Genomic DNA, 11627 nt, shown 5'->3' with positions numbered 1-11627 from the left:
GAGTCGGAAACGACTCGACGGCACTTAACAACAACAACATAGTAAAAGGCATAAAACTTTGAATATTATTTTATGAAATTAACTATTTCTTTTTTTTTAATAAACTACCATTAAAAATATAGATATTTTACAGCAGCTATAAAGGATTATTCAACTTTTGTGAAATCAGAAAAGCTAATCAGGCTTCATACTCTTTAATTAAGATTTCATTCCTGTAAATGCTTTTTAAACTTCAGGGTGAGAGGATTGGTTGATTTTTTGAGGTTATTTGTCTTTACATATAACAAGTTTAGTATTTTACCTTCATGTTTTGAGCAGGGGTGAAAATGGTTCAGAAAAAAAACTTAGATTTTTAGAAAAGAAATGGGACTTGATCAGAAGTGAAAAGGAGAGAGAGCAAGGCAAACAAAGTGAGGGGATGTATTTGGTTACTGAGAAAAACATGAAGTTACATTCACCTTTGAAAAACTATAGACTCCCCCCTACCCTGCTAGCTTCCTAGCTAGTCACCAGTCTATCAATCACTGTCTGCTTTCATCAGTGTAAGTCCAGAGAAAGTGCTGCTACATTAGTTACTTAATTATGTAAGGATGATTTTAGCAAGAGAGGTGATGTTGCCTAGTGGTAACCTTTGCCTCTATTAAACAGAAGTCATTTATTTGTTTCAAAAGTGTATTTTTCCTAGTGTCTGTTAGAAGGCATTATCATCAGAACAGGTGATTATATATATTCTGTAACTAGTGACTCCATAGGCCATATGAATATTTAAAAACAATAAAACTTCCATCTGCTGAAAAGCAACCTCACAATATATTTTTAAAAAATAATAATGTCTAAGAGTGTAACTGAAATCTCTCCTCATTCATAGCCCTATGAATTTAAGAAGTTTATAATCTAAAATCCAATTCCAGTTTTGGCTCTATAGTTTAAAAACTGGTGGAAACAAAGTAGGCAGTACATATTTTTCCTTCAATTATCTCAATCCACTCAATATGTATTCGAAATAATACTAAGTTGTTGTTTGGTGCCATCGAGTTGGCTTCACCTCATAGTAACCCTATGTGCAACAGAACGAAACACTGCCTGGTTGTGCGCCATCCTCATAATCCTTGCTATACTTGAACCCATCGTTGTAGCCACTGTGTTAATCCATCTCGTTGAGTGTCTTCCCTTTTTTTGCTGAACCTTGACTTTACCAAGCATATCCTTCTCCAAGGAATGTTCTCTTCTGACAACATGACCAAAGTAGGTGAGACAAAGTCTGGCCATTCTCCCTTCTAAGGAAGAATCCAGTTGCATTTCTTCCAGGACAGATGTGTTAGTTCTTCTGGCAGTCCATGGTATTTTTAGTATTCTTCACCAACACAATTCAAAAGCATCGACTCTTCTTCAGTCCTCCTTATTCGTTCTCTAGCTGTCACATGCATATGAGGCAACTGAAAATACCATGGCTTGTGTCAGGCACACCTCAGTCTTCAGGGAGGTATCTTTGCTCTTCAGCACTTGAAAGGTCTTTTGCAGCCAATATGCCCAGTGATTTATGTCCTCTGATATCCTGACTGCTGCTGCCACTGGTGTTGACTATAAAATCAAGTAATATGAAGTCTTTGACAACTTCAATCTTCTCTACATTTATAGTGATGCTGCTTATATAGGTCCAGTTGTGAGGACTTTTTTCTTTATATTGAGGTGTACACCATACTGCAGACAGTAGTCTTTAATCTTCATCAATAAGTGCTTCAAGTCACCCTCACTTTCAGCAAGTAAAGTTGTGTTGTCTGTGTATCACACAAGTTGTTAATGAGTCTTCCTGCAATCCTGATGCCATATTCTTCTTCGTATGGTCCAGCTTCTCAAACTACTTGCTCAGAATACAGATTGAATAAGTATGGTGAAAGGATACAACCCTGACACACTTCCTTCTTGATTTTAACACATGCAGTGTCCCCTTGTTCTGAACGCCAGCCTCCTGGTCTATGTACATGAGTACAATTAAGTGTTCTGGAATTCTCATTCTTCTCAATGATATTCACTATTTGTTATCAGCCACACAATCAAATGCCTTTGCATAGTCAATAGAACATAAGTAAACATCTTTCTGGTATTCTTTGCTTTCAGCTAAGATCCATCTGATATCCCTCATTCCACGTCCTCTTCTGAATCTAGCTTGCATTTCTGGAAGTTCTCTGTCAATACACTGCTGCAATCGTTTTTTAATTATTTCAGTAAGATTTTACTTGCATGAAATATTAAAGATACTGTTCGATAATTTCCACATTGTGTGGGATCACCTTTGTTTGGAATAGGTACAAATATGGATCTCTTGCAGTCAGTTGGCCAGGTAGCTGCCTTCCAAATCTCTTGGCATATCCGAGTGAGTGTCTCCAGCATGGCATCCGTTTGTTGAAACGTCTCAATGGGTATTCTGTCAATTCCTGGAGCCTTGTTCTTTGTCAATTCCTTCAACTTCCTTCAATACCATTGCTTCCTGATCATATGCCACCTCCTGAAACGGATGAACATCAACCAATTCTTTTTGGTACAGTGACTCTGTGTATTCCTTCCATCTTCTTTTGATGTTTCCTACATCAGTCAATATTTTGCCCAAAGAATCTTTAAATGTTGCAACTCGAGGCTTGAATTTTTTCTTCAGTTCTTTCAGCTTGAGAAATACCTAGTGTGTTCTTCCCTTTTGGTTTTCTAACTCCAAAACTTTGCACTTTTCATTATAATAAGTGAGTTTGTTTTCTCAAGTTCCTCTTTGAATACTTCTGTTCAGCTCTTTCATCTTGTTATTTCTTCCATTTGCTTTAGCTACTCTCCATTCAAGGGCAAGTTTCAGAGTCTCTTCTTACATCCATTTTGGTCTTTTCTTCCTTTCCTGTCTTTTTAATGACCTTTTGCCTTCTTCATGGACGATGTTCTTGATGTTATCCCATAATTCCTCTGGTTTTTGGTCACTGGTGTTCAATGCATAAAATCCATTCTTTAGATGGTCTCTAAATTCAGGAGGGATATAATCAAGGTTATATGTTGGGTCGTGGACTTGTTTTAATTATCTTCAGCTTCAACTTGAATTTGCATATGAGCAGTTGGTGGTCTATTCCACAGTCAGCCCCTAGCTCTGTTCTGGCTGAAGATACTGAGCTTCTCCATCACCTCTTTCCACAGACTTAGTTGATCTGATTCCTGGGTACTCCATCTGGCAAAGTCCACGTGTATAGCCACTGTTTATGTTGTTGGAAAAAGGTATTTGCAATGAATAAGTTGTTGGTCTTGCAAAATTCTATCATGCAATCTTCAGCATTTTTATCACCAAGGCCATATTTTACAACTACTGGTAATTCTTTGTTTCCAACTTTTGCATTCCAGTCACCGATGATAATCAACATATCTTGAGTTCATGTTTGGTCAATTTCAGACTGCAGAAGTTGGTAAAAATCTTAAATTTCCTCATCTTTGGCTTTGGTGGTTGGTGCATAAATTTGAATAGTAGTAGTAATAACTGGTCTTCCCTCAGGATAGATCTTCAAACATTCTTTGTGAGGATGAATGCCATGCCATTCCACTTCAATTTGTCATTCCTGGCATAGTAGATCATATGGCTGTCTGATTCAAAATGGCCAAAACAAGTCCATTTCAGCTCACTAATACCTAAGATACCGATCTTATGCATACCATTTCACTTTTGACAACTTCCAACCTTCCTGCTTTCATACTTTGTGAATTCCATGTTCTCATTATTAATGGATGTTTGTAGTTGTTTCTCCTCATTTTGAGTTGTCCCACCTCAGCAAACCTCCTCTTGGAAGTTCTGAAAATTTACTCCATCCACATCATTAAGGTCTGCCCTGCTCTGAGGGGGAGCTCTTGCCCAGTTGTATTTTGACTGCCTCCTGACCTGAGGTGATCATCTTCTAGCACTGTATTGGACAATGTTTCAGGGCTATTCATAAAGATTTCCAGTAATGTATCAGACAGTGCTTCACTGCTATTTATAAGGTTTTCACTGCCCAATTCTTTAAGAAGTGGATGGTCCCTTCCTTCTTCCATGTCTTTTTTAGTCTGGAAGCTCTGGTGAAATCTGTCCACAATGGGTGGTGCTGGTGGAATGTGAAATACCAGTGACATCGCCTTGAGTCTCACTGCAACACGCAAGCCACCACAGTATGAAGAACTGACAGACGAATGGTAGATATATTAAATAGATATTGCTAATAACTTCTATCCCTACATAATGATCAATGGCTCGTGAGTATAAAACAGCACATATCATTAAAACTCTGAATAAGTTAGGAATGTGAACTTTAATTGCATACATGATTGTTCTGGTTATCTAGTGCCAGTCTGACAGGAATATACCACAAATAGGATGTCCTTAACAAACAGGAGTTTATTCTCTTACAGTTTGGAGGCTTTAAGTCTGGGTTCAAAGTGTCAGGCTCTAGGGGCTGGGTGAAACCCCTAACCTTGGGCTTCAGCTCTGCCTCCTGCTCCAAGCCCACTGAAGCTAGAGGCTTTTCTTCACTCAGCAGCAGCTGGCTGCTGAGGCTGCCAAGCCCAAGGTTGACAAGTAAAAAGGCACAGTCCTGATGTTACCAAACCACATGGTAGGCCATTAATTCAAGTCCATTGAAAGTCGCAAGACTGGCAGGGTATGGCAGGCTGCTGAACAATGACTAGGCTACATGCAGGGTTCAAACGTGCCATAAGCTAGAGACCATTCCCAAAGCTGCTTCTTATATAAAGGAAGCACACCACATCCCTAAGGTAGCTACTCACAGTAGATTTCACCATGAAGCTGATTACCAGTCTCATCATGGGGAACACTTCATCCAGTTGCCCAGCCACTTAACCAGGCCCAACCAAGTTGATACACTAACCCAACTACCACAATAATAAAATATTAATAATGAAAATATCTAAAAAAATATCTAAAAACTATAATTTAAGAACTTTATATATAGCATCTTTCATAATTATTTTAACAGCTGCAAATGGCTATCTCTATTTTAAAGATAAGGAACTTGGGCAGAGAAGTCAACTGACTTGCCAAAGTCACATTTCCAGTAAGTAACAAAACGAGGACTTGAAAAATAGGATGGTAGATTCAAATGGAAAAGTATAATACTCAACCATGGGAGAAAAAAATTTCTATGTTAATTAAAACAGAATTTTGCTTTCATCTACACGTTAGTCCATGTGGTATAGTAAATTACATAATGTGGCTTTTCTAGCCATAAGTCTTTGTAAACTCTATGGTGGAATTTGCTGTGAGCAACTGAGTAGCTCCTGATTGTTAAAGTTATCCAACTTTGGTATTTCTGTTGGAAGCAACATGAAGTAGTTTTCTGGGAAGTTCATTCTCTCTCAGGTGTACAGAATTCTGATGTTGGTTAGTTTGGTCACTCTGCAATGCTCAAAAGGAACCCTCCTAGAGGCAGGAGGAATCTCACTGCCAGCTGGAAGACACGAGAGACACGCACTGCTGGGAAAGAGACACTAAGAAACATGCACTGCTGGTAGAGAGACTGAGAGAGACTGTTGGCTGAGAGACGGCGGGCTGAGAGACGGCGGGCTAAGAGAGACTGAGCATGTTCCTGAACTTGAATTGTAGTCTGTTGCTTTCCTAATTAACCCCATAGTCTGTGAGTTCTGTGTGGCCACTGCAGTGAATTACTGAACCCAGCAGAGTGGTAGTGGGTACTGTGGGAGGAACACTTGGTGTCAGGGTTGGTGAAAAGGCTGGAGGGAGGGAGCATGTCTAGCCTCACAGGGATAGGCCTTGAGCTACTGATGGTGATTCTGTCTTCCTCTTGTGGGGTTAGAGGAGGTCAGAAGATGCAGCCTCTCTGTCCCTTTGGCAGTCCATCTCTTTTTTTTTCCTGCTTTTGTCTTTTTTTTTGTGCGTGGATGGTAAATATATATGTCAATAAAACATATGTCACTGTTTACGCTCATAAAAAGACTCCCATGGGGGGTCACTATGACTAGGAATCAACTTGATGACAGTGAGTTTGTTGTTATGTTTTTTTTAAGTTAAAAAATAACAATCGCTAACATTTTTGAGAACATATACTCCATGAAACAAGACTTTGTCTTATTCACTCGATCTAGATGGGTGCTTTGTGCATAGTAATAATAATTGTTGAAGAAACTAATAGACGTCCTTAAAAAAGAGAAAGGTTTCCTGTGACTATGCAAAACTATAATATAGTTTAATTGTTTAAACATCATTATGACCTAAGTTATAAGCATTAACTCATACATACAAAGACTTACAAGAATAACCAAAAAAAGAATCTCACCTCTATGTAATAACGTACGTGACAGAATAGTGAAATTAAGACATGGCACTAGATGAGTAAAGATGGCATACTGCATACTTTTAATTTAGTCTAATAATTAAAATAAAATTTAAACCTACAAGAATTGTTATTTTCTTTAAAATGCTTTCTTATCCTAGTCATGATGCTCAATCATCATTAAAGGAAAACAAATCTGCTTTCATTTCTTACCTGCACAGCCAAAAGCCAAATGGTATCTAGAAGAAGGGCTGAATTTGACACAGCACACATTAGCCTTGGCCTCGATGCTTGCCACTGAGTTGTCTAGGTTGGTAGACCACAGCTTCACTAAGAGCAAAGGACAATAAAATGAGAAATACAACATTAGCAAATGCTTCTGTAACTTTGAATATCTGCTTCTTGATCCACTTTTTGTGGAAATCTAAAATATTTTGTTTATCTAGTAACAAAAATGTTTAAACTGAACAAATACCTTACTGGTACCAAGACAGCTCAATTTCATTGTCAGAAATCATCATGGATAAATAATGGATGCATACTGACAGGTAACATGGCCCCACAACTAAGGCATGAAGAAAGGGGGCAAAAACGCCATCTAGACTCAAGTGGTGGGTACATGTGTATTCCTTAAATAGTACATATCTGCTATATATAAATATATATATACACATACACACACAGACTTTTATATGTGTGCTATATATCAGAAGAAGTAATATCTTTAAATCACTTGGGAGTTCTCATTTTATCTTTCAATTAAGAATTCCATGATTTTAAAATTTTATGTAGGATTTAGCCATGCGATTTAACTAAGCCTAAAATAACAGAGTTTAAAACTATTTGTTGCTGTTGCTGTTGTTGTTGTTATGTGCTGTCGAGCTGGACCCAACTCATAGCGACTCCTCCTTGGGTTTCTGAGGCAGTATCACTACGGAAGTAGACTGCCCCATCTTCCTTCCTAAGAGTGGCTGGTGGGTTTGAAGTCAAGTGCCTTAGGCACTATGCTAATTTAAAGTTATGTTTCTGTAATTGTTATTTAGTCTATCTCCAATGATAAATACTGAGATGTCCAATGCTGAGGGAGAAGGAAGCTATATGACCCTAAAAACGGATCTGATTTGAAATTAGAAGTAGAAAGGTAAGTCCCTGCATAACAAGGTACGGAAGCAACTATCATACCCCCTATTCCCATACTCCAGGTACCACAGGAACTATCACACCCTTTTCCCAAAGTAATTGAATTCCCTTAAAAACTCTAGACACCGAATCTCCATAGGTTTCATGGTTACTGACAAATAACAATGCTTGAGGGAAGGTACTGCATCTTTTTTGGAACACAAAAGCTGATGTTGGGAACCCTCCCAGACTTCATCCTATGTGTCTCTTCATTTAGATCCTGTTTGACATACATAATAAAAGTGTAATTGTAACTACAGCACTTTCTTGAGTTCTGTTAGTCTTTCTCATGAATTATTAAACAAGAGAGTAGAAGGAGTTAGCAGGGCAGAAGTGAGAGTGTCCCTTCCTAGGGACCTACAAAGTTGCATATGATATCAGAAGGGAGTAGGTGAAAACCCCAAATTTGTAGCCAGCAGATCAGAAGTGAGAGTGTCTTGGGGACCCTTAAGCTTCTTGGCTATTCTTTGGCTGGCATCTTAAGTCTTAGGCAGATGTGACATTCTAGATGACTGTGCCCTTTAACTTGTGAGGTCAGACCTAGTTCTGGCAGTTAGGATGTAAGGAAGATGTACAGTATTTGCAGTTGGTACCACAACAGAAGTAGAAGAGAACTGAATTAGATTGGATTGTACTTCCCCTCAGAGTCATAGTCAAATCTAAGGATCTTTTTATGAAGGTTAATACAGCAACATATAAACCCACTGACATTGAGTGGATTCTGACTCGTAGCAACTCCCATAGGGTTTCCAAGGCTGTAAATCTTTATAGAAGCAAACTGCCTCATTTTTCTCCCACAGAGCAGCTGGTGGGTTTCACATGTCAAACTTTTGGTTAGCAGCCAACTGGTTTACCACAGCACCACCAGAGCTCCCTAACCTTAAAAAGAAGGGGGAAAAATAAAGATAGCTCCTAGATCTACCAATTCTATGAAATGGTATTTCATGAAAACAGAATTTCTTTTAACATGTGGAATCTCTGAGTAAAAACTAATCATGACAAAGAACAACACTATTTGCAATTTGATTAATCTATTAGACTTCCCAGAGGAAAATACTCATTAAAATAAAAGAACTGTAAATAGCAACATTTGCTTGATTCATTTTATTTTTCCATATAGGAATGATGTGCTACATCAATCAATACATAATCTTTCTGGCACTGAGATACGAGTTAAAAGTCTGCATGCCAAACATAGCACTTAGATTAAGAGGATTTTGGTAGAATTATATTCTAACAACCTAGGAAATGAAAATTAATCCACAGCAAGTATTTATGGGAAACCCACTGTGCCTATAACCCTTACTCACTGAGAACCTTTATAACCAAGGGTTATATATCAGTGTTTTATGATAATACAATTAAGCATACAAATGAATCAGAAACAAGAGAATTATAGCTAAATTAGAGGAGAGTCTTTTTACTTATTTCATAGTCAATTTTTCAATGGAGTAAGTCATTAACATTTAAAAAATAAGTCATGAAGGTAACTGCTATGATTATAATTTCTGATGTATAACAGATTAGCATTCACTATAACTGTGTGAGCTACAAGGTTAGCAAGGTTTAAAATATGATAAGGAATAGGAACTTACATAAGATTACAATATACTTTCAGAGTTATTAAAAAGAATAGGTATGATGAAATCACATTATAATAATTTGAATATCTTAAGATGACATAAATAAAAAGATGAAACAGTATACTTTTATGGAGAAAGTATAAAACTATGATAAAAGTGTTGAAAAGAAAAAGTCTAGGCCAAACATAAGTAAGATCATCTTCAGAATAAGAAAATAGTATGTAAGTCATTCTTTCTCCTTAAAAGTTTGGTAGTAAGAGTTTCACCAATACCTCTCAGTCATTTTGTTGTACTGTGGTCCCTTGCATGTTGCTATAATGCCAGAAGCTATGAAACTAGTATTGCAAATATTAGCAGGGTCACCCACAGTGGGCAGGTCAGAGAGGCATTTCCAGACTAAGACAGTCTAGGGAAAAAGGCTTGGTGATCTACTTCCAAAAATCAGCCAACAAAGACCTGGGACTTAAATATACTAATGATCATGAAGATAATGCAAAAACAGACAACTGTCTGCTCTCTTACACATAAGGTCACTATGAGTCAGAGATGACTCATGGCAACTAACAACAAGAGTTTCATTGAATTTCAAAGATTGTAATTTAAACATTTTTTGATGACAACTTCTTTCTAGAAGGAAAAAATAAGTCAAAAATATATACATATATGTATCAACCTCAAGGAGAAAAGTTAAGGGTAATTAATTCAAGTAAAACACATTGTACTAATTTATATATAGTTTCCTCTTTTAGTAAAGGGAGCTGAGGTGGAGTAGTGCCTAAGGCATTTGACTGCTAACCAGAAGGCTGGTGGTTCAAACCCACCAGCCACTACTTGAAAGGAAGGTTGGGCAATCTACTTCCGTAGGGATACCACCTCAGAAAGCCAAGGAGGGGTCACTATGAGTCGGATCCAACTTGATGGCAGTGATTTTTTTTTTTTCCTCTTAGTAAATAATCAAAGTAGTGATTTTATAATGCTAAAGGATAAAAATTAAAAAAACAAACTTGTTCTGAATACTATCTAATTGCCTTTAGGAAATAAACTTTTTACTTAAAACTAATGTTTTATTTCTTTAATGTTAAATGTTGTTGTTGTTAGGTGCTGTCCAGTTGGCACTGACTCACAGCGACCCTATGTACTACAGAATGAAACACTGCCCAGTCCTGCACCAGCCTCACAATCCCTGCTATACCTGAGCCCATCACTGCAGCCGCTGTGTCACTCCATCTCATTGAGGGCATTCCCCTTTTTCAGTGACCCTCCACCTAGCATGATAACCTTCTCCAGTGAATGGTCCTTCTGGACAACATGACCAAAGTAGATGAGATGAAGTCTGGCAATTCTCACTTTCAAGGAGAATTCTGGCTGCACTTCTTCCAGGACACATTTGTTAGTTCTTCTCGAAGACCACAGTATTTTTTTTAATGCATTTTATTGAAATATAATTTATGTACAGTGAAATAGACAAAACTGAAGTGACATGGGTCAAAGCATTTTTCTTTTTTTTTGCAATGTTTCCACCCCTGGCAACCAACAAAGAAAGTTTCCCTCCATATATGAATCTTTCCTTGACCCTCCACAACAAACTAATACTACATTTGTCCTTCTGTGATTGACTTATTTCACTCAGCATAATGTCCTCCAAATTCAGCCATATTATGCGATGTTTTGCAGACTCTACATTATTCTTTAGTGCTGAACAGCATTCCAGTATGTGTATGTACCATAGTTTGTTCATCCACTCCTCTGCTGATGGGCACTTAGGTTGTTTCCATCTTTTTGCTATTGTAAATACTGCTGTGATGAACATGAGTGTGCATGTATCTGTTCTTGTCCTGGCTCTCACCTCTCTAGGATATATACCTAGTAATAAGATTGCTGGGTGAAATGCTATCTCCAATTCCAACTTTCTAAGGAATTGCCATATTGCTTTCCACAGTGGTTGTGTCACTTTACAGTCACACAAACAGTGGATGAGAGTCCCAATCTCTCCACATCCCCACCAGCATTTGTTATTTTCTGTCCCACTGAACCTTGCCATCAGTGTTGTGGTGAGATGGTATATCTATCTCATTGTTGTTTTGATTTACATTTCTCTGGTGGCCAATGACTGTGAGCATTGTTTCATTTATTAGCTGACCACCTGAATATCCTCCTTGGTGAAGTGTCTATTCACGTCTTCTGGCCATGAAGTATTTATATGACATGACCAAAGTAGATTTTTCAATTGGATTGTTAATTCCTTTGGTGTTGAGGCAATGGAGTTTTCCATCAATCTTAGAGATAAGTACCTTTCCAGATATGTAATTATCAGCAAATATAAACTTGTTGCTGTCATTTTGTCATGTGCTTTTTCATTGTGTCGATTTCTTTGTTCCATACAATTTTCTATGCTGAGCTCGTTTTATTTATGAATCATATTATCACTTATTTCATTGCTATTGTTTTAGTATTTGCTGATTATTTATGCTGGTCCTCTTTTTTATTTTGATGTGAAGGTTTATCATTTTTCTTTGAGGTTACCCTGTGATTTATAGTTTTCTTCCCAAGTTTAGAACAG

The 11627-nt window shown here is 37.6% G+C and overlaps 1 protein-coding gene across 1 annotated transcript in view; it reads right to left on the bottom strand.

Annotated features, from left to right (window-relative positions):
- Nucleotides 1-11627, bottom strand: part of COP1 (COP1 E3 ubiquitin ligase) — a 377440-nt gene that overhangs the window by 125142 nt on the left and 240671 nt on the right. The window contains exon 15 of the mRNA XM_007947084.2: nt 6519-6635. Within this exon, the coding sequence (XP_007945275.2) occupies nt 6519-6635 (117 nt within the window). The remainder of the gene's footprint in view (nt 1-6518; nt 6636-11627) is intronic.

This window comes from Orycteropus afer, unplaced genomic scaffold (genome assembly GCF_000298275.1).
Source record: "Orycteropus afer afer isolate SDZICR_OR568_19922 unplaced genomic scaffold, OryAfe1.0 scaffold00175, whole genome shotgun sequence".
Classification (NCBI taxonomy): Eukaryota; Metazoa; Chordata; class Mammalia; order Tubulidentata; family Orycteropodidae; genus Orycteropus; species Orycteropus afer.
Note: the sequence above shows the minus strand (reverse complement) of the source record. Positions and strands in the feature narration are given on the sequence as shown.